The sequence below is a fragment of the Neophocaena asiaeorientalis genome, unplaced genomic scaffold (genome assembly GCF_003031525.2).
Source record: "Neophocaena asiaeorientalis asiaeorientalis breed wild unplaced genomic scaffold, Neophocaena_asiaeorientalis_V1.1 scaffold1215, whole genome shotgun sequence".
NCBI classification, from domain to species: Eukaryota; Metazoa; Chordata; class Mammalia; order Artiodactyla; family Phocoenidae; genus Neophocaena; species Neophocaena asiaeorientalis.
The window spans coordinates 254,478-279,244 of record NW_020175386.1 but is presented as its reverse complement, the minus strand read 5'-3'; the positions used below and the strand labels follow the sequence as shown (position 1 = coordinate 279,244).

The following is a 24,767-nucleotide window of genomic DNA, read 5'->3' as shown; positions in this document are numbered from 1 at the left end:
GAATGTGGATGGGAAACATTTTATCAGTGAAACTAATGGTAAAAGTATGACTTGATAGTGGGTTCTGTTCATAAATATTTAAGCTGCTTAGTCAATAGATGAAAAGAACAGTGGAAGTTTCCAAAGGTCAAAGAAGCTACTGTCTTTTCTGTTTTGCATCATTTGAGATTTTCCAGTTTTTTGCTAACAACACAATGCCAAATCTGTGTTTGATTTTGTCTTCTCTTTGAAGAGGCAAAACAGTGACAGAATAATTAACTGAAGAGGAGATCATGCACAGAATATTTTCCTTTAGCAGTGTAGAAAGTCCTGGGTTTCATTTCACATGATGGTAAACGTAATAAAGTATTCTGGAATCCTTCTTTAAGAGAGTCAGTCTCCTGACAATTTTACCATTGGTAAACCAAAGCCTCTTGGGGGTCTGTTTCCTGTTTAACTATTCCTCGTTTGAGTAACTGAAACGTATACTTAGTAGAAAGCCGGCACATGGTTTTCAGTTAGATGATGCTCTACACCTTTATGGAAAAATACACACAAGAACAACCAAAATAAATTGTCAATGTCAAGTTCAGTGCCTTATTAGCCCTGTGCAGCCCAAAAAGCTAAAGTCATGGATTGGTATTTTAAGGGGAATAATGGGTTTTCTTTTACTTATGTTGTTAGTTTTTCGCTTTTCTTCTCTTTTCCCTCCCAAAGACTCTTGTTTCTATTATTTAACTTCTTTTGGTGATACAATGTCATTATGTTTGATAGTCTTCAGAGAGAGATGAGCTTTTGTATAGAAAATCTTTGGAATCTGTCTATGAATTCCATTTCTGTTAATGTTCCTACAATGCCTTGAACTGCTGTGGTTAGTCACTAAGCCACTGAACTACTTACTATGGTACCAGCTTCTCCTTTGGTAACGTGTTTATAATCAGGACTATTTTTGTTTGAGGAATTTGCTGAATTATTCTAGAATAGAATTAGACAAGTTAATCCGGGAACTTGGAGCCTAGTTCTTATAAAGATCAATTACTGGTTTAATAAAACCGACATTTTATTAAACCCATGATAGTATATACCAATGATATTTACAGTTTTACTTAAATAACAAATATATGCGTGTCCATGTTTAAATCTCTTTAAACAAAAGAACCATATAATCATTTAGACAGATCTCATATATTTCTTGGGCTTGGTGGAAAGCCAGCTAATTTCAAAGTAGCTCTGCTAAATATAGGAAGACAAAATGAGGGAGAAGCAGATTGTTGAGTGTTTATTATTTTGTGATAGTAGCCTAGGAATAGCTCTGTTCAGAGTGTTTTATACCTGTTAACTGGGTTGTCATATTGACACTGGAATATTGGTACTATTCTCATCTCCTTTTTCCATATGAGGAAACAAAGGCGTAGAAAGGAATTTCATACCCAGTCAGATTCTAGAGCTTGTACTTCAGTCACAAAGCTATGGTAACTCTACTGAATACGCACTGCACATAGTCATGGGAATGGGTGGGGAATGAGTTCTGTCCCTACAGATGTTTTCAGATAGGCTCTTCATCTTTTTTCTTACAAACTGTTATTTTTTTTTATTTTAGCTTTTTTCTTTGAACAGCTTTATTGAGATATATAATTTATTTACCATACCATTTGCCTATTTAAAGTGTACAATTTAAAGTTTTTAGGATATTCACGCTAGTGCAACCATCACCAGAGTCAACTTTACAATATCACCCCCAAAAGAAACACAGTACCCATGAACACTGACGATTCTTTCTGCTTCAGGCCCCAACCCCTCCTTGTTTGTTTTTTTTTTGCAAACAATTTTAGAAACTTTGAAAACATCTCTTGCCATCAACACAAAACAGAGAGAGGAAACCAGAGCTAAATCAGAATTACTGTATGTAGCTCTTTAATGTTTAGTTTCAACAGAAAATGTCAGTATTGTGTTAAAGAATACAAGAGTTCTTAAGTTTTGAATTCTCGTTCATATGTTTTTAGTGGTATGTTAATCACTCATTTCAATTTTCAACCTGAAATAGTTAACTTTGAACAGATTATATGCGAATAATTAAATCTAATCTTAATAAAGAGGGATCATTGTGAGTAGGTGAGGTAAGCAGGACTATGGTATAGATTTTAAAGCTTAAAAAAAGTTTACTGTTATAATAATTTATTTCCATATTTCTTTAAAAAATGTAACACACACATAACATAAAATTTACCATGTTTTTTTACTTTATTTTATTTTTTAAAAAATTTATCATCTTAACTGTTTTAAGTGTACAGTTCAGTTGTGTTAAGTGTATTCACATTGTGGTGCAACCCATTTCCACAACTTTTTCGTCTTGTAAAACTGAAACTCTGTACCGTTAAATAGCTCCCCATTTCCCCTTCTCCCAGATCCTGGCAACCACCATTCTACTTTCCGTGTCTCTGAATTTGACTCCTCTGGGCACCTCCTATAAGTGGAATCACACAGTATTTGTCTTTTTATGACTGGCTGACTTCATTTAGCAATAATGTCCTCAAGGTTCATCCATGTTGTAGCGTGGGAAAGAATTTCCTTCCTTTATTTTTTTCCTTCTTTTTAAGGCTAATAATATTCCACTTGATGGACAGTTAGGCTTTTCCCACCTTTTGGTTTTGATGAATAATGCTGCTATGAACATAGGCGTACGAATATCTGTTTGGGATCCTGCTTTAAATTCTTTTGGATAAATACCCAGAAGGAGTATTGCTGGATCATACAGTAGTTGTATTTTCTAAATTTTTGAGAGCCTGCCATACTGTTTTCCATAACAATTATATCATTTTACATTCCCACCAACAGTGCATAAGAGTTCCAATTTTTCCACATTCTCATCAACACGTTATTTTCTGGCTTTTTTTTCTTTCTTTTTGATAGTAACCATTTTAATAGGTATGAGGAGATATCTCCTAGTGGTTTTGATTTGCATTTCCATATCCATGTATTTTTATGTTCCCCTTTAGTAATCCATTATAACAAAAAGGAACATAGCTAGTTTGAGTCCCAGGTAGCTCAGAAGTAATTTCATTCAATTTTACTTTCACTATGTCTTTATTATTATTCGCAAAATATTTTACTTTTGGTTGTACTTAAGCTCAGAATTTATCTATTATTTCTTTGTTTGTAGCTGTTCTTCAGTAGCTGATAGTACTGGATCTGGAGAATTCTTCAAGCATCTCTATTTTGTGCTGGCGTCAGTGTTTTCAGAACTTCAGTTCGCTCAATGGCAAAGCCAGAGCTTCTGGTACATTATCTTGCTGACGGCTTCTCTCTGGTTCCTGAGGCTCTACCTGCATTACCTCAGCCAGTGGCTTTTCCTCCAGGCCATTTCAATTCCTGTTACAAAGTGAGTGCTTTCCCCTGACAGTCAAAGGAATGCATTTTCATCTTGAGAGGCCAAATGAAAGTAAAAAACTCCTCTCCCATCCATTTACCGTAAGACCTAAGATGCAGGTATGATTTGAGAAGACAAAAATGTCTTTATCTAAGAGCAGGAATGTCTATTACAGTTATATTCTCATTTTGGGCCTGTATATACAAATACTTAACTGGTACATCAATATTTATTTAAAATTTAGCAGATTCAACTATGTTCTAATATCTGAGCAGAATCCAAAAAGGAATTTAGCAACAATATTTTATCCTATTTTGATTTTATCAGAGTGACTTAGGCTGAAGGTATTTTAGAAGTAATATAAGTATGATTTATCACCTATACTCAGAGAAGCAAAGATTGCTTCTTCTGCAAAATGATTGAATTCAAACAATTACTGAACTCAAGCCCAGGCAGCATTCTGGGCCATTATCCTCTGGAAAAAGATGACACTTTAAAGGTTATCTCTCCATAAACATGATTCCAGAGACACTATAGATAGACCAACAGATAGATATCAATACAAGTAAAATTCATTTTCTCAAATGTAGATGGTACAGATAAAAATAAAGATGTGTGTATATTTTCAATTAAGAAGGCTGCAAACTATTTTAAGACACTTTGAGAGGAAATATGTGTGTGTTTTTGATCATCTTTTGTAATTAAATCACAAATTTCTGAATATATTATAGAATATGCAACTTTAAATATACTAAATAACTGTATTTTCATGGCAGAATTTTATATTTTATATAGCTGTTATATTCCTTTCTTCTCTTCTTTTTCTTTCCTCTTTCTTTTTTTCTTTCTTTTGTGTGAGAGTTTCTAAAGCAGAAAGGATAAATATTATATGCTTGGGCTAGTTGCTTTTTGCTATTTGCTCTCTTATTTCTTCAGTAGAAAAGGAAGCTCTATCTTTATTGCTTGTTAATGAAATGAGACTGCAAAAAAATATCCTGGTAGCTCAGCTCATTCAATTTCTTAAGCAACAGAGGACCTAATACGTTAGGATGTTTTGTTGACTATTGCCTAGTTCCGCAGGCTCGAATCATACATTAGCTCCATGTCACATTGTAGTTATGACAATAGCTACAGCCACAGTGAGCATTTTTTCTGCTTTTACTCTGTTAGGTCCTCTGCTAAGAAATGTGTACACCTTATTTTATTTGATATTCACAACAGCCTAAGAACAAAGCATAAAAACTGCCTTCAGAGCAAAGGTCAAGGAATGGAATAAATGAAGAACTCTTTTTAGTAGAGAGCTGATAAGCTGGTAAGAACTCTTTTTAGTAGAGAGCTGAGATTCACAAGCAGCATTAACTACAAAATAACTTTACAAGGCTGAAACACAGGGGAGAGAAAAATTAGAGTCAACAAAGGCTCACTTTGCACGGAAAGAGGGTGCCCAAGCCTGGGTGAAGGCTGCCTGAATTATTGGGCTCACCTTGGATTCAAGCCTTAGGTCAAGTTGTCCCTTTAGATGTTTTTGTTGTCAGCAGTGTTGTTGTTGTATTTAGGGGGTCTAGCTAGAGGAATCACAAACAAAATTAATCAGTGATGTCAAAATTCTGGAGAATTATGAGATTTATTTATATTTCTGATTTCTGTTAGAGATTGAGTCATTACTAAGTCCACTGATAAACTTTGAGTTTCAAATAGCCTATTAATGAGTATGTGTGACCTGCTGGGCAGTCCTTAGTCTAAAGAATGCTCTGCTCAGTGGATCAAAATGATATCCTTTCTATGATGGCATATGAAATTTACAAGCACAATGAACAAGGTAGAATTTGCCTTTTCCTCAAAAGTGAGCGGTTGAGGAGTTTCTAAGGAAAAGATGAAGACTTCTAACACTTAATTTTGGGGTACTATTAAGTGTCAAATTTTCTCTACAAAAAAAAGAAAGCATTTCGTTCCGTAAAGTGTTTTGTATATGCAGCATTTTATAGACTTCTTCTCCTTTGCACACATGTGATTGCTTTGTTTTCCCATAGATTCCATTTTTCCCCCCTCGCGGTTGAGCTCTGCTACCCAAGCTCTTTAATTCGCATCGGAGAAGAGTTGCTTCTCGTTGTGATGGGGCCTTTAATGCTGAACGCAGTGGTACTTCCCTTGGTTCTGATCAGATGGGGCTGTCAGGTACTGTTTGCCTTCTGCCCTGATGTCCTGTCAAAGTTAATCATCACCATGGGACTATGGACAGTTCTGGACCCACTGGCAGTGTTTATTGTGGATACTATCCTGGGGGTAAGTCAAGTAAAATAATCGGGACATGAGTCCTTGACATAGAATGTAACGTTAGTGTACAAATCAGTTGACACGGGAAGTTTCAATAGTCATGTACAATTCAATATTCATCTTAAATTGAAGTTATTCATTTTTTTCGTAATAAAAAATTGTGGATGTCTAATATAATCATTTTAAGTGTAATTTTAGCTATGTTAAAGAAACACTTGCAAAATGGGTAGAAAATAATGTTGGAGATCAAATCTAAACTAATTGGTACATTTTCAACATTATTGCAAAGAAACTTTCTTTTGTAACATTTTTGGTAACTTTTTTTTAATATTAAGGATTTTCACAGCCAAACTTTATACAAAAGTAATCGTGCAGTAGTTCCTTTAATTTGTTAGGTTATTTATTTCCTTTTGATGTAATACTCTTTCATAATAGATATACTCAAGGAGAAGAATAAGAGCTTTTTAAACATTTCTAAGTAATAAATAATTTTTAAAGTTACTCCTTAGGCATTTATTTTGACATTTGTGATGTTTATGAAATGACGAAGTGGTGCATCTTCACTCTAAAATATACAGTTTTAGGATTTCATAATTAAGAATGAGGTACTGGACTTCCCTGGTGGTCCAGTGGTTAAGACTCCGCACTTCCACTGCAGGGGGCACAGGTTCGATCCCTGTTTGGGGAACTAAGATCTCTCATGCCATGCAGCGGCCAAGAAAGAATGAGGTACTAACATATGATTATGTATAAAAATGCTAATAATGATTCTAAATCAAATATTCATTTGTAAACTTATCTAAATTTATGTAATAATAGTCCTTAACTGGTGTAGTTCTCCTTTTCAGAAGAAAGGTTTCCAGCCGCTATATATGTGTTTAGACTACATTCACTGTGCCCAGCAGATCATAGGGATGGGATTTTTGATGGACTCTGCTTACTCACAGTATTTGAAATGGGTTCTACCATTAATCATGTGCTCTTAGAACTGAAGACCAAACTGCTGTCCGCTCCACATCCATGAAAATGTGGTGCTGTGGTAGGTTCGGATCTGCAAAGCCTGCTGCTCTTACTTCTATCTCTCAGGCCGTGCTATGCTGCAAGAGTGTGTCTCCAACTTTAATGGGCTTGCACATCACCTGGGGATCTTATCAAAATACAAATTCTGATTCCGCAGGTGGGGCCTGAAATTCTGCGTTTTAACAGACTCCTAGATGTTGCCAAGGATGCTGGTTCCATGGACCAAATCACAGTGTGACAAGGTGATAGACCCTCTACTGAGAGGGTGTCTCCCTTCCCTTGGCTGTTTGCTAGGCTGGCTTTCACTTGCTCAAGGTTCCTGGGCTGCTCTCAACAAGACTGGGGTCCTTGATGTACTGAGTCCACTAATGACTTTTTAGGCCTTGTGTGAGAATTCTGACTTTTTATTTCGGAGTGGAATGACCTCTGCTTAGAACCTGCAGACAAATGTGACAGGTGACTCTGCAACCATGTAGGTCGTTTTAATATTATCAAAACAAACAGTGAACATCGAGCCTACCAAAGTACCTAGCTTCTAGTCTCCCTGCCAAGGAAAATTTGTCAGTGCTTGGAAGGCTTGTTTTCAGGTTCTAACCTGTGACCACCCTTGAAGCCTCAGTACCATGGACCACCTTGATGACAGGTCAGAAGAGGGAGCCTTGTCAGTCAGAAGTGGTCGTGTTTTCTACCCCATCCTAAGTTCCTTCACCCCTCTGATTAGACTCCAGGTTCATAAGGACGAGACCGTGCCATCAAGGTTTGTTGAGCAGGAGATGTAGAGAGGGATGCTGTCCGCATTCCAGTAGGACCATAGCCCATGGCCTCTCACAGTTCCTCCTGGGGCCAGTTTGGTCCTATTGCAACACCACATGGGAAGCCGTCTGGGAGGATGAGCCACTGTCCTTTATGATCTTCTGAGATCTCCTCATAAGGAAAGTCGGCAGCTCTCCTGGAATGGCTTTCCTTCTTCCAGACAGGTCCCCTAGAGAGATTACTAGCTGAATAGTCCACTGTATCAAAGGCAGCTGACAAAATGAGCTGTCTTAATTTACTCTGGGGTCTCTGATGTCATCTACAGGAAAGTAACCTCCAGCAGGGCCATCTCCGAACCAGTTCAGAAGTCTGTAACCTGATGGAAGCTGACTTGGATTCTAATAAGATGAGTGTAACACCCATATCTTTCTCCACTTGGAAAGAAAAGCTTGACGTCTCATTCCCACTCTGCACAGTATTTGATCTCTAGTTAGAATCCATCATGTTTCATTGCCGATGACATCCACTTTTGCTGTCTTTAAGAAAACTCGAAAGCTGCATGTGATCCACAGATCAGCAGCATTGGAGTCCGTACTTGGATACTCTCACCAATTGAATAAAAAGATGTGTTTTAACCTGCTCTACGGTGATAAAGAGCACCCTGAAGTTTGAGAAGATCTGCTCTAAAGCAGTGGTTCTTAAAATTAGGTCCCTGGACCAACAGCATTAATTTCACCTGGGAACTTAGCAGAAATGCAGAATCTCAGGCCCTGTACCTCACTCACTCTTGAGGTAAAAACTCTGGGAATGGGGCCAGCCTCTGAAGGGGCTTTGTTTTTTTGTGGGTTTTTTTTGTGCGGTACGCGGGCCTCTCACTGTTGCGGCCTCTCCCGTTGCGGAGCACAGGCTCCGGACGCGCAGGCTCAGCGGCCATGGCTCACGGGCCCAGCCGCTCCGCGGCATGTGGGATCTTCCCGGACTGGGGCACGAACCCACGTCCCCTGCATCGGCAGGCGGACTCCCAACCACTGCGCCATCAGGGAAGCCCAGCTTTGGGTTTTAACAAGACTTCCAGATGATTTTCGTGCTTATTAAAGTTGGACAGCTACTGCTCCACATGGCATCATGGTTATCGTAGTTTAAGTGTCACTAATGAAATTCAGGTTGCCTGAGTTCATACCTCCCAGTTCTTCCAGCACTTCCTTCTAGCAGGTAAAGCTCAGAATCATCTGTGTTTGATTGCAGTTGGCCGGTCAGGAGAGATGCTACCTACTTTCACTAATAATTTTTGTCTTGGATCCATTTTTTTTCATGGAAATCTAAAGGATATGTAGCAGGTGGAATGATTGGAGGCTGAAGCATTGATTGGCTGTTGATGTTGCTGATAACAGTTTGCCTGTCTCTCAGTTTGCTGATTCAGAGGTTGGCAATGCATTCCTCTGACCCCCATCCATGATACTATGCTCAGTAATTCCGCTGGGTTCATAAATTCATTCTCTCACTGAGCCTTTGTCTAGATAAAAAGTAGGGAAAAGATTTGCTGTCAGCCATATGGCGTTGGATCAGTCAACCTCCCCAGGCTTCAATTTCCTCAATGAATTACAAAACAGTAAGAATACCCATAAATAGTGACACCTACCTTACTCAATTCACAGTTTGTTGAGAGAGTCAAATGAGAGACCATCTGGGAAGAAACTGGAAAATCTAAGGCATCATACGTATAAAACAAACCAGCAGGAGGATTATAATGAAGTGATGGTACTTATGCTGTGTGAATGATACACGATGTAACCACCACTGCCCCAGTGGTCGAAGCAGGAACTTACAATGTAGTTGGGGAATCAAAATATTCAGTGTGTGATCAATACCATTCGGGAGGTGTATGGCTCATTCCCTTATATCCTTCAGGTCTTTGTTCAAATAACACCTTTTCGGTGATACCTTTTCTGATCAAAATGTTTAATAACACAGCTCATTCCTCCTATACGTTTTTCCTGCTTTACAGTTTTCCTCAAAATATCATTCTCTAATATGCCATGTATGTTACTTCATCTTACTTACATGTTTACTATCATTCGCTTTCCACCCCATCCCCACTTCAATGTAAGTTCCGAGAAGGTAGGGCTTTTGTGTACTCTTATTCACTCTTTTATCTTCAGAGCTTAATGTTGCTTAGTAGGCATTCAATACCATACGTGTGGGTCAGATGAATGATTAGCAGATATTGATTAGATTATGTTATCAGCATCAAACATATATCATTTTTTGGTCTGTTTCATCAGCGAATCCCATGTCTATGTCTTTATTTTTCAAAAAGCAGCAGAAGGGAAGATATGGAATAGGAGAAATTCATGGTAACCCTTACAGATCTGCTGCCTAAAATCCTAGCGACGAGCTCACATTTCGCATGGTAAACCGATTAACAAGTAGAGAGCATAAAAATAAAAGTTCTGCAGTGGTGATGGAAGAAGCAGTCGAGAGTCAGAACAGCTGAATTCTATCACTGCCCAATCACTAACGGATATTTTGGTGTAGGGAAAATACACATTAACCTATCTAGGGTTCTGTTTTTATCTGTACCTGTGTACTGTGGATTAGTTTTAAACGTGCCCTACTAAGCTATATTTATATAATTGTCAGTTTAAAAAGTAGAGAAATTCGTCTTTCTCTCTTACATTGGCGAAAAAAATACCTTATTTACATTTATATGGCACATGACTTACACTTGAGATCATGAGAGTCATAATTAGCGAACATTCATATTTTATAAACTTAAAGGTCAAAGATGTCATACGGCAATGTCTGAGGTACACAGCATTTTATATTTGCTTTTAAAGACCTCATTGCCTTGTATTTATTTCTAACCCAACATATAATATGCTTTTCCTTGTCTAAAATAAAGACTTATTATTAAATTGACCTAATGTAAACTTTGGTTTTCAAGATCACATTAAGTAGCCTGATAACTTTTATAAGTTTCTAAAATAAGCCATCTATTTCATGCATAGAACAAATTAAATTCCTTTCAAATCTGCTTCAGAGAGAAAAGAATCTTTCCACCATCATATTTAATTTCTTCATATCTTGTGCTCATTAAATTCAGAAGTTAATAGTACATAAATAAAACATGGCTTTTACTTTATAGATTGCATGTAGAGTGCACACATTTAAACGCCTATAGGGAAAATGAGAAAATCCGGGGAAACCAACCATGCAAATCCAGTCTTTTTCTTCCTGCAGCTGAAGATCTGATATCTTCAGCACATTGAAAATGTAATTTAAAAACAAATTATACTCTCAGTTGGTCTTTGTGTATTTAAATTAATCTAACTTGATGATCAGTGTTTTCACCCTTATTTTATTTATTTATTTTTTTAATTTGTATCTTCTTTTGTCAGCGGCTTTCACATGACGGGGAGGCTCCTGTAGCTGATGCAGCAAAGCTGTACTGGATGTTTGAAAAAAACATGCAATCAGGAATCCTTGGTGGGGTGCTCACGGTGCTACTTTACGTGCTCCTGTTCATCATTTCATCTTTGATTTTATATTTGTATTGTCTCAGGTAAGATGTTTCAGTGGTTCCATTCCTCTGAGTGTTCAGCCTCCAGTCTTGTTGTTCTATGACTGGGCTGTGAGAAGATAGTTGAAGAAGTTAGAACCACGTCTCCACGTCAAAGGCAGAAATCTCTTTCTTGTGTGTTTACGGTCATGAAGACCAGCCGGGAAATTATTTCTTTTGGAGAAATTTTTTCTCCATTATAGGGAGAACTAATTTTGCTCTAAATCATTATACTTGTCTCTTCAAACTAAGGACCTACAGGAAACAAGGAGTAATACACAATGATACACAATGACATTCTGGGAAATTTCCTGGAACGCTTGTCTAAACTTCTCTTTTCCTCATTCTTCTAACCCACTTTCTCCCCTCTCTCCCCACCCCTGCCAAAATCACCAGTAGGAGAATCCTCCTTCAACTTTGATCCTGAATATCATTGAGTATGGCTTGACAGGTCATTAATTTAACAAGCAAAATATGTGGGTGAAGAAAAACAAGAAAAGTAACAAATATAAGGCAGTATAAAAAGTGCTAGGAAGACTTTTCACTCTGTTGATGGTTTCCTTTGCTGTGCAGAAGCTTTTTATTTGGATACAGTCCTACTTGTCCAATTTTATTTCTGTTGCCTGTGCTTTTTAAAAGTCATTTTTATAGCCATGAAATTATTGCCAAAACCAATGTCATGAAGCTTTCCTCCTAAATTTTTTTAAAAGAAATTTTGTAGTTTCAGGTCTTATACTTGTCTTTAATCTATTTTGAGTTGATTTTTGTGGATGGTTTTATATAGGGTTATTTTTTTGCACGTGGATATCCAATTTTCCTAACACCATTTGTTGAAGAGACCATCCTTTTACCATTGTGTACTCTTGGTACCTTGTTAAAGATCAGTTGATGAGCACGCATTTATTTCTGGACTCTCTAATCTGTTCTGTTGCTCTATTGTATGTATTTATGCCAGTACCATACAGTTTTCATTACTGTTGCTTTGTAATATAATCCAGCAATTCCACTTCTGGAGATTTAGTCAAAAAATTAAAATCAGGATCTCAAAGAAATATTAGCACTCCCATTTTTATTGCAGCAATATTCACAATAGCCAAGCTGTAGAGATAACTTAAATGTCCATTAGCAGATGAATGGGGAAAAATGTGGTATATACTTATAATGGAATATTGTTCAGCCTTAAAAAAGAAGGGAACCCTGAATTATGTAACAACATGGATGAATCTTGAGGACGTTATGCTAAGTGAAATATGCCAGTCATCAAAGGACAAATACTGCATGATTCCACTTAGATGAGATATCTAAAAAAGCAAAGTCACAGACGCAGAGAGTAGAATAATGGTTGTCAAGGGCTGAGGAAAGGAAGAAATAGGAAGTTGTTATTCAACAGACATAAAGTTTCAGTTATGCAATATGATTAAATTCTAGAGATCTGCTATGCAATACTGTGCCTATAATTGACAGTACTATACTGTGCACTTAAAAAATTGTTAAGAGGGTAGATTTCATGCTAAGTGTTTTACATAAGTAAAAAAAAAAGTGCTAGGAAGAGGTCAACATAGGAGTCTCTGGGAGCATAGAGGAAAGGAACCAACCCAGGTCTGGAGGTGCATAGGGACAGTAGCCAAGTGCTTCAGTTGAAATATAACTCTTGAATAAGTTTTGAAGTTTTAATATAATTTAGCTAGAAGAAAAACAAACATGTTTGCAGGTGAAGGAAAGAGGTATAAGAACATATTGTTATGAGAAAATATATTTGTCAAATCAAAAGTATTTTAATATGGCTGGAGTATAGGATATAGGGTGAGGGCAGTTGGCTGAGTTGAAATTAGAAATATAGTCAAGGACCAGATGAGAAAAGTCTTGAATATTGTGTTCTGGAGCTTGAATTTGTTCTAATGATAAAGTGCAAATATTGAAAGATTTTAAATGTCTTTAACTTTAGGAAGATCACTCTGCTCATAGAAAAGAAGATGAGATTTCATAGTGACAAGGTTGAAAGCAGGAACGTCTAGTTAGAAAGCTGTCTTAATAGTTTGGGCGAAGAGTGTCAAAAGCCTTAACTAAAGAGAATGAATGACACAGGAAATGGACAGTCGAGCCATATCTAAGAAATGGTTAAGTGACCCAATGTAACTACTGGGCTCATTGGAAGGTGAAGGAAAGGATAACATTTAGTAGAACCTTAAGTTTTGGAGTTGGGCAGATGGGTGGATGACTGTAGCATTCCTAGAGATAGGACACAGAGAGTAAACATTTAGAGGAGATAATGGGTTAAATTTTCCCTCAGATTGACCTTGAGATATCTTTGATATTGACAAGGGAAAATATATCATAAGACGTTAGTATAGATGAGTATAGAGCTCAGAGAAAACAATATAAACTACAGATTTGGGTGGAGGAAGCCTTGAGTTTCATTGCTTTGTAGGGTAGAGGCTAGATTGCAGTGGGCTGAGTGAAGGACACCAAGTCAAGACTTACCGCCAATTCTTTTCACAAAACCATGATGCAAATGGAGAGTGGTTGGAAAAAAGGTTTTTAAAAAGAGTGGTTTTTAATATGGGTGTGGTTTGAATATACTAATATGCCTATATGATAATTCTAAAAGAAGGAGAAATATGGAGGATGTCTAAGCAAGGGAGGATGATTGATTGAGCAAGGTCTCTGAAGATCCGAGGTTGAGTACATGTGATGACAAACCTTGGATTTAGAGAAAAAAGTCTTATCTCTTGATGTGATAGGTAAAGAGATAAGGACAATTGCAAATGCAAGCACATTTGATAGCCATTATTATTTTCTATGAAATGGGAGGTGAATTCACTCCTTAACTTTTCCTTCAGTAGACTGATCATTCTCTGATGGGGCTCTTTGGTCACTAACATAGGGGTAGTAAAGTTGTCTAATTGTCAGGGGATCCACGTTGTTTAGGCACAGTCTTGGTTTATATTTGGACATGTCAGAAGCACTGCATGTCATCTTTCCTGAGCGCTTACGTTCCTGGGGAAGGGAAGAAAGTCTTCTGTGGTCATTCAGTTTTCATTTGCTCACTAACTTGTCGTGTAGCTTTAGGCAATGATGTTCACTTGCTGGATTTTAGGCATTTTCTCGTGTAACACGTATATGTAGATCTTACAAGAGGCTCTACATGAAGTGTAACTACTACTTAATATGACTAGAGTTTCCTAGAGGGGTTAAAGAAATAAAATAGTGTATCATGTTGTTTAGACTTTTGTAGGATTAAAAAAATGATCGGGTCATGGTAGGTCTCTTTCATTCCCATATCACTATATCTCTTCTCACTTAAAATAAGATAAATGTTTACAACGATGCTTTGCTTGCTCCAAAGTCTACATTTTTATTATCAAGAGTACTTGTAAAGTATAAAAAAATGCAAGCACAGAATTTATGCACCAAATAACTGGGATGTAATCTTTTGCTACCTAAACAAATAGTTGTTTGCTTTAAAATAAAACAGAAAGATTACCCCACGGGGAAGGGTTGATAGGAGGTGTGGGAAGATCTGTAATGGATGAAGAAATGATTAAGGAAAGAGGAAGTGTCCAGACATCATAGAGGATGAAACTAAAACAAAATTCAGGAGGAATAAACAAGTTTTGTTCACTCTTTCCCCCCAGCCCCTCACTGTCTTTGTGCTTAACCTGTCTCGTCAGAACTAGGCATGCTCAGTAACCGTAAGCAGGTTTTGTTTGTATTTCAGAAGTAGATGCTCTTAAGAGTCCTTTGGGTGATGATAAATTTACAGTTGTATCCAACGGGGAAAATACCTGTATTTTCCATACGAATAAATAAAGTCACTCCAACATGTCTGCTGAATAATTCTCTCTTTACTGATATTTCTAAACTCTCTTTTTCTGAGATGGTGGAGAGCAGGGCAGCCCAACTCTTCTATGAAGCAAGCACTGTCACCATCACAGGCATCTGATCAATGAAATGGGGTTTTGCTCTGACATAAAAGTAGGCAAAGAGAAACAGAAGTCATAAGAACTCATCTCAGTGAAAAAATCCCAATATGGATGTGTGCATGTTGACTGATTTAGGTTAGCATTCCTATTCCAGATGTTAAAGCAACACTCCTAACTCTTCTGGGCTTTTGAATCAGTGCTGTCAAAATGTGATAACACCGCTGGCATAAAGGAAGTACAAAGAAGATCAAGGCTGTGGTGCAGGATGTTAATAGAGCATTTTGTCTAGCTCTGGGCACCAGAAGCTCCACATTATGGGGACTGGCTGTGTAAGCTCCAGATTGGACCCTATTGAGTTTGGCTGATTGGATCTCATTTCTCCAAAAGCCTGAATAATTTCTTGCTGAAGTGTTTCTACTAGAAAAATTCTCACTTTCCATAGCTCTAGGAGAAGAATTGACCGGGATGCTGGTTCCTTGCCTCTGTGCAAGGAGGTTCTTGAGCTGGGTGTAATTACTTTGACTGGATTTTGTAGCTGTAAAAAAAGCATTGATCTTTTTAATGGTTTTCCTTATTATAGTAAGGATATGTTATTTAGTAAAAAAATGGAAACTACTGAAAAGAATCAAAAAATAAATTAAAAGCATCAATAATCTCACTATCGAAACAAAGCATTGTTAATCTTTTGATAAATTTATTTCAGTCTTTTCCTGTGTATATTTATTTTTACAAAGTTGAAATTGTACTGTAAGTATAACTTTATATGTTGATTTTTATGTTTGTTTTTGTTTTTTTAAATTGAAGTATAGTTAATTTATAATGTGTTAGTTTCAAATGTATAGCAAGTGATTCAGTTATACATATATATATTTTTTTTCAGATTATTTTCCATTATAGGTTATTAAAAGATACTGAGTCGAGTTCCTTGTGCTATACAGTAGGTCCTTGTTGTTCATCTATTTTATGTATAGTAGTGTGTATATGTTATCCCAAATTCCTAATTTATCCCCCCCCGCACCTCCCACTATCCTCTTTGGTAATCATAAGTTTGTTTTCTATGTCTGTGAGTCTATTTCTGTTTTGTAAATAAATTCATTTGTATCATTTTTAGATTCCACACATAAGTGATATCATATGATATTTTCTTTCTCTGATACATGTTGATTTCAAACTTAATGTTATATGATATTTTCATGTTATTTCATGAACATACAATGCCTATATAATATTTTATACCATATAAGCAGTATAAAATATTTAAGTATTGCTTTATTCCTGGACAATAGATTATTTTCATTTTTGTGCATCTTATAAATAATTCTGATGAACATCTTAAGCCTCAGGGTCTTGTTCCCATTTTTAATCATCCTTTGAATAGAGTCCTAGAGACCCAGAAATTCTGGTTCAGAGAGTTTGATGTTTCCAAGACATTTGATAACTATTGTGAAATTATTTTCTAGAGAAGTTGTATAGAGTTATGCTTCCACAGCCGTACATGAGGAAACTTAGCAAGTTGTGTTCACATCACGTGTGAACCTTTTATAATCTCATGGAAGAAATGAAATCTCATCCTTTTCTAAATGTGCATGCATCTTCTAGTCACTAAATATTCTCAATATGCTTATCATACATTTATATTTTCCTCTTGTGTGAATTGCCTTTTAAGTGTCCTTTTGCCGTTCTTTCTATAGAGTATTTAAATGTTTTTCTTACTGAGTTATATGAGTTTAATATATAATAACAGTATTAATGCTTGTGGATACTTTCTCCATTTGAAAATTATCTTTTAAATTAATTTTTTATTTTGAAAAAGTAGATATTTATAATCCATATACAGTAAAGTCTTTTGATCATTTTTATGACTTTAAATATCTCTTAATCAAAATAATCTTTCCTCATTCAGAAATTTTACAATTATTTGCTTCTATTTTTATTAAGTTGGACATTTTTTCATTAAATTCCTTCTCATAAGCTATGTAGAATTCATTTGATGTGGACAGTGTCAAAATCTAAATGAGACATCCTTTTATTTTTTATTTTTCTGGTCTGTTCTTTAAGTTTGTATTATCTTTAGATATTAACTGTTTTGCCATTTTATCTTACTGGTTTTTCTTTGAAGTAATTTTAATTCATCAGCTTATGTTTTGGATGTGATAGAGCTCTTCTTTTCCAGAGTTGTTTTTTTTTTAATTTTCCTTTTTACCAAACTTTTATAGATGGTCATCTACAGGCATTGGCATAAGGGAGAAACTCTAATGACCACCTATACCTCTCAGACTGTTTACTGTATATTTAGCTTTGCAGCGTTCTTCGTAACTCTTCCAAGTAAAGCTTCTATTGATTTTATGTGGATACTTTAACTCTAAATTCTTTATCTGAATAGTCCAAAAGATCTATAGGCTGCACACATATTTTTTGTAATATGCAGATAATGAGAAACCACAATTTAAATGACAGATTTGTTAAGTCTTTTATATTCCTGGAAGCAGTACACAAATCTGAAAGACTGATACTCGAGTTAATTAGTATTTGGGGCACTGATGTCTTCTTGATCATTGTCTTAATAGTTCTGAATAGCCTTATAAGTTTTAGCTACTGTCATTTATTACTTAGGAAAGTTAATTTAGATTAAAATAACTTAAAGACAGATGTTGATGAGAATATTATGAGCGTCTTCATTGTCTAGGGAATATGTATAAGATAATCAAAGATTTTCCACTTCGGAATCAATCTTCTTTACAATTTTCCTTACTAAAGGCAAAATATTATTTACCATGTAAAGGAAAAAGCTCTAAATATTGCTAAATAATTTTCATCCCTCTTAAATTGTCACTGATTTATGGGCACTCTATGCCCTGAGAGGCAGAAATGAACTATGCACACTTTGACATGCTTGTGTAGGAATAGACCTCTTTAAAAGATTCAGATGCTACATTGTGTCAGCTCCAGTAAACTGAAAGATTGTAACCAAAATGGCTCATTGCTTTGGGTCCAGATCAATTCACTGATTACCCATTTGCCAAAAGCCCATCAGTATCCTCCCCCTGTTCCCCATAACCAAGCTCTCTGATGTGGGCGGTTGACTTCATGCTATATCCTGACTCCCCTTCCATCTTTTCTTCTGCAAATAGAAGGGTCTATTTCTACTCCAACTGTCCCCATCTATAGCTGCAAGAAGCTGGGTCAGAGATAAACAGAACATTCCTTGATATGATATTCTCTTATAAGAATAAAATAAAAGCTGGTCAATTAAGTCTAAATTGTTAATCAGTCATTTGGTGAACTGGGTTTTGGTAAATTAGCCTGCTTCTATAACTCTAGGATAAGAGAAACTAATCTACTGGATCTCCTTTTATTATTTGTTTATTTATTTATTTAAATCCAGAGCTTGTGGGAAAGTGGGTTTGTGAGTTCTGACCAATAGCAGGTAGGTGTTAAGACAGTATATGTACCTGAATGAGGTGATAAATGTGTAGATTATCTTGTTGGCACAGTCCAAATTCGTGGTTTCGGTTTGTTTTAGGTCATGGGGCATGAAGTTTCCTTTTTCACTTCCGTGTAAGTACTTGCACCTTATAGCGTAATGTGTACAAGCCAATGTTATTCTCCACTTCTCTGCCTTAGCATTATGTATAATCTCTCAAAATCTTCCTGAAGCATTTTCACTCTACTTATCACTAAAACACTTGAACAAACAAATAATCAAACAAAAAGAGCAACAATTTTGGTTTGCTGCCACAAGCCAGTGAGGATTACATGTACATAAATATGATCTGTCCATGGGTGAAAGTGGGGTGTTAAAATCCCTTACTATGAATGTGTTACTGTCGATCTCCCCTTTTATGGCTGTTAGTATTTGCCTTACGTATTGAGGTGCTCCTATGTTGGGTGCATAAATATTTACAATTGTTATATCTTCTTCTTGGATCGATCCCTTGATCATTATGTAGTGTCCTTCTTTGTCTCTTTTAATAGTCCTTATTTTAAAGTCTATTTTGTCTGATATGAGAATTGAACCATGTATTTTAAATGTTACATCAGTAGTCAACTAAAACTGAAAAATAACTATAGAGGCAAAATAACTAGAAACTCTGGACTGAGGACTGAAGGCAAGATTGTTAACTCTAGAATTCACCAGTCTCCTCTCTGGACCCAGAAAAGTGTCTGGAATACAACGGACGCACAACTAATACGTGTTCGATTAAAAACATGAACAAATAAATGAATACAATATCTACGTGATGAAGATACACCTTCTCTTTCAGATAAAATGGGGCTCACAGTCTGTATGTTCAAATGACACTAGCTCCCAAGTGTTTTTTATTTTGAACTCATCCAGAGTATAATGAAGATGTGTGAAAAGGGACACACATGGCTCTCACGTGTGTTAATTTGATTTATCCAAGTGATCAGGATAGGGTTTTAGTTTGAATTCTTTGGCAACAGCCAATTTTTTAAAAATACAGCGCAGTGTGGAAGGAGAAATTTTAAAGGGTCATGATGATGCACATAGCAGGGGAAATGCAAAACATTTGGGCACTGTATGTAAGAAATGCAAAGCACCTTGGGAAGTGCTGACCACATCATAGGTGCAGAATGATCTCTAGCTCCCCTCTCGCCAATACTCAATTCCACTATCCCAAAATCCCTACACCCCTCCTCCCTATCTGAGTAGTCTTTTCTCTTTAATGATCTGGTAAGTAGGCTAATATGTGGCATGCTTAGATGCTCAAAACAGCAGACAGGTTTCTGCTGATCTTGGACACACTTGTGATGGAGCTGTCATCCTGCAGCAGCACAAATGATAGAAGGTGTCTCAGCCTTAAGTCTGGGTTAAGTGCTTGAGCAATACCTTTGCTATCGATGTTGATCATGAGACTAGGACCTATTATCAGCCCTGTGTTTTCTTAGTGGCTAAGACCTCACAGATTAGTTTGATTTGAGAAAACACTGCCATAAGTTCTTCTGGTTCACTTACTCTTTCTAGTTTGGGTTTCCCTAGTAAACCTGATGCATCTACATAACCTAATTCCCTCAGTGCAATATAAGACAGTATGAACTCGTAGAGCTGACCCTTGTGGTCGTGAGAAAGAATAGAATTCTAACCCTAACAAATATATTATTGGCTCTCATAATAATTTCAGAATCTCCAAGTATAGGTTCCAAAAACTTCCATCACATGCCATACAGACCAGCAAAATGGAGATTACAAATAAAAGTTTTAATGATTTCCTTTTAGTTACTGAATAGTAATTTTTGTCGTGTCCTGAGCACTTACTGTATATGCCAACCCTGGTTTGAATACAGTATATAGATTACCTCACTTAAACCTCAGACTGAGTCTGTGATTCAGGACCAGTTACTGTCATCTCCTTTCATATGAAGAAACCAAGCCTTCATTGACTTTAAGTCATTTGCCTAAGGTTGCAACTCCTATCTTTACGCAGTCTTTGCAACTCCCCAAACTGCAATATTACTTCTATGTCATATTTCTTAATTTTTTTAACAATAAGATTACTTAAGATTCACATCTGTGGTTAATATTTGCCTGATGAATGGCTGTGATGTAGTGGTTCAATATCTGGCTTGAATCTTGGCTCTGTTACTTACCAGCTGTGTGTCCTCTGGCAATAGTTTAACCTCTCTGACTCTTTCATTTATCTTTAAAATGTGAGTAGTAAAATCAAATTTAAACCTTGATCTGCTCCTTTGGAACAAGTTAATTGATTTAAATTGTATATTTCTAACAGATTTGTAATTTAGGCAGCTAAGTTTAGTTCTAAAATTTAGCTCTTTCAAGATACATATGAATTTAATTAAGCAATTTAGAACTTTCTATTAACTTTGACAACTCCACGTATATATGTCAATGGGACTTCCAAATCGACATTCTGAAAAGAAACTCATTGTTTTCTGCTCCAGATCACTTCTTCACGTAGGGTTCCCTTTCTCAGTAAATGCTGAGATCACCTATCCAGTTCTGAAGAAAGAAGGAAGGAAGGAAAGGAAGGAAAAGAAGGAAGGAAGGAAAGGAAGGAAAAGAAGGAAGGAAGGAAAGAAGGAAGGAAAGAAGGAAGGAAGGAAGGGGTTTCCTATATCAGTAAATGCAAGATCACCCATCCAGTTCTGGAAAAAAGAAAAAAACAAACAAACGTGGGAGGTGTCCTCAAACACTTTCTCTCTCTCACCCTCCATACAAACCTTCTCCAGGTTCTGGTGGTTCCTTAGCTCTTGAACCAGTTCATCTCATTCCATCCATAGGGTCCTTTCCCTGTCCAATATGCCCTAATCTCTCCCATGACTTACTGTAACAGCAGCCTTCAACTAGTCTTCTTATATTCCCTCTTGCCCCTTTTAATCTATTCTCACTGTCACCAGAATCATTTTTAATTAAAAAAAAATCTCTTCTTGCTTTAATGGCTCCTATTACTCTTACAAATATGAGGTCTCTTGATTGGGGCCATGCCTTCCCCACATTGTACAACCTTAATACTCTGTGACCTCCCCATCACTCTGTGAGTCATGAGGGCTCCTTTCCACCTCCTTCCAGGAATCTTCCCCTATCCCCTCCCCTACTGGTTGCACTTACCAAGTACTTGGCATTTGATAGACACATGTGAATATTTTCTGACCAAGTAAATACATGAATGAGGAGTGAATTAGGAGGATGATTTTCCCCTTACAAACGTGAGACTCTACACATACATTGAAGGGTATACACTTCATAACTAGAACCCTGTGACAGGACTGTCTCTGGAAATGGTGGTGGAGGGATGCGGGTGGTTCTTCACTATTTCCCATTGCATGCACATTTTTATTTTCTGAGTTTCTTTTTCCTTTTACTAAAACTACTTTTCCTTCTTTATATTTTTTCTCTTCTTTATGGCTTCCTTGTATTTCCCTTTTTCTCCATTTAGTACAAGTTCATACCAAAGCCATTTGGATTTTAATTACTATTAAACAGAATGGTGACTGCTCACGTATTTCTAGAAAGCCAACCAAAGCTTTCTCCATACATATAAGCACTTCAGTGTCACACCTCATCTAAAGTGTTCAACAATTCTACTAAAGAATATTTGTATTTTAGAAAAAAAAACTAAATATTAAAAAAATGAATGAATGAATTTTAGCAAGCATATGCTTGTCACTCTATAAGAAGCTTGACTGTTTACATGCTGTCTATTCAGAGCTGTACATGCCACAGTCTAATGTATTTACACCAGCAGGTAAGTAGCTTTCAAAGTTAAATCATAAGCACATTGACTACAATATGTATAAAGCCATACTGCTGAAATCTTTTGTAACTTTTGGAGTTAGAAATACGCAATCATATTTGATTCTGCTTCATTTTTATATATTTTTTGAATTTAGAGCTATTTTAAGTCATAGCTTCCATCCTTTTCATGATCCTTAAAATACTATATTAGCTAAATGTTCACACTTGTCCTTTTTAGCTTGAAAAGAAATGTCACATGCTAGGTTTCTGTAAATGACCCACATTCAGATGTGAACCAAACATAATAGCTTCTGCCATTCATCAAGCAGTGAATTGCTTCAAATGTAGGACACAGGGCAGAGGACTTTGTAAATTACTTTGTTTCATTGTCCATCACCAGAACCTGTGGCATAATATGTGACCTATTTCTATAAACAATAATGCCTAAGGCTTTACGAACAGGTGGAATGTAGTCTCTCTTTTAATTACATTTTGAAGAAATTAAAAAATGTAAAATTTTTAGACATATTGAATAGTTGTATTGTTAAAAGAAATTAAAATTTTCAACCATCACCATGTAATGTGTATTTCAGTAGAATATCATAAAATTTTAGCTTTTATTAAAAACAAACCTACACAGGTTGCAAAAGTAGTGCAATGACCTTGTGTATTCTCCTTTTAGATTCACTAATCAATAGAATTCTTTCCATGTTTGCTTTTCTCCTTTTCTCTCTTTCATCCAATATGATCCAGTATCTTCAATTTTATTCAATTCAATCTGATATTTATACACACATACCCAAAATGGCAAAAATATGAAAATACATGCGTGTATTTGTGTTATTTTTAACCTATTTGAAAATAACAAACTTTCATAACTAAATATGATCATGGAAAGTTGAAATTTAACATTTTATGGAACAATTCTAATACTGTAAATACACAGAGAAAATAGTCTGCTGCTCTTTGTCATCGATGTCTACCAGTGCCCGATTTATTTATGAAATTGGAACTGTTTTTACATTTTTTATCTTAATAGAAATTATTCTAACATTTAGCTGGAATCATTAACTTTCTCAAGAGAACCAAAAAAGTGAATATTTAATAGATGTTCACCAAATTTGATCAGTATGGACTGCATAAATATCCAAAAGGATAAAACAATTCACTTTTGGATAAATGTTATATTGCTTGACTGATTATGTTATCAAATGAATTACAGAATTATCAACGTTCAATTTATTTCTAAATTTTGCATATACGACTATGACCATAGACTATTTTCTCCTTGTTTGTGTAAGCTGGCTCTATAGAGCTGAGAAATATGCTAAAAACTAATAGAGGTTGGTAAGTTGACTCATTCACAACCCATAGTGAAGCTTTTCACTGGGAAATGCCACTCAAAATGGTAAAAAAAAAAAAAATTAAAAATCAAAATAAAACATAATTGACCTTCATACAGCTTTCCACATTCCAATGTGCCATTTTGTTCTCTGTTAAAGCATTTGTTTACCATCCTGTAGATCCTGGCTTGGATGTTGTATAATTATTCTTTCACACAGAATGAAGGAGATGTAAAGAGGAGACAGACATTTCCTGGGCAAAAGGAGCAGAAGCTAGCAGAAACAGGACTGTGATTCCTAATTAATTCAAAGTTAATTGCATTGTTGATAATCCTGCACTTAAAATCTTCATATAGAAAATGTTTATGGCAGCAAATTGACAGTAATTTAACTACATTAAATCTTACCACCATTAAAAGGAAAAGATGAATGTTACATTAAACAAGCTTAAGAGAATGGTAAAGCCTAGTTCTTGTTTAACAAGACAACTAGCAAATCATTCACATTGCTGACCTAGAATCTCCAAACATAGTAAGAATAGTAGTTGCATTTCAAGATGGTACCAAGCCATATGGACCATCAGAGACGCCAGGTGGCAGTTTTGCTTTTTCAGTTGTTTCTCAGTATCCATGGGAGATTGGTTCTGGGAGATAAGATGCTCAAGCCCTGTAGTCAGCCTTCCAAATCCTGGGGTTCCACCTCCTAGGATTCAATGAACTGTAGAACTGCGGATTGTGTATTAAGTTTGTGATACATGATTGGCTGAACCTGTGGATGTGAAACCCAGACATAGGAAGGGTGAATGTATTTATTGAAAAATATCCGTGTGTAAGTGGATCTGAACAATTCAAATCCATGTTGTTCAAGGGTCACCTGTACTTAGAATCATCTGTGGATTATTTATAATGCCTAATACAATGTAAATGCTATGTAAATAGTTACCTGTGTACAGCAAATTCAAGTTTTGCTTTTAGGGACTTTATGGAATTCTTTTTCAAAATTTTTTCAATCCCTGATTTGTTGAATCTGTAGGTATAGAACCTGCAGATACAGAAGGCTGACTGCATTTCCACTATGTGATGAATGAAAAATAGTTGGGGGGAAAATGACACATGCATCTTAGTTGGCAAGAAGGGTCAAAAAAATCTATTTTACTATTTTGGAAAGGATCTAGTTAAGTGAAGATATGTGTTGTGTCCTTTATTTTCACTGAAGAGTCAGACGATGGAATAAAATGAACTTTGGAGAGAACTCTGAGTTTAAATTCTCTCTCTGTTACTTATAAAGAGTAAGACTAACTTTTTTTTTTTTCATGTAAATATGTAAATGACAG

General features: G+C 36.1%; 1 protein-coding gene across 1 annotated transcript in view; it reads left to right on the top strand.

The window, feature by feature from the left end:
- The window catches only part of LOC112413693 (uncharacterized), a gene marked incomplete at its 5' end in the record, with an annotated part of 187,147 nt that overhangs the window by 82,567 nt on the left and 79,813 nt on the right, over positions 1-24,767 (top strand). The window contains 3 exons of the mRNA XM_024765735.1: positions 3,140-3,358; positions 5,377-5,629; positions 10,792-10,955. Of these exons, the coding sequence (XP_024621503.1) occupies positions 3,140-3,358; positions 5,377-5,629; positions 10,792-10,955 (636 nt within the window). The remainder of the gene's footprint in view (positions 1-3,139; positions 3,359-5,376; positions 5,630-10,791; positions 10,956-24,767) is intronic.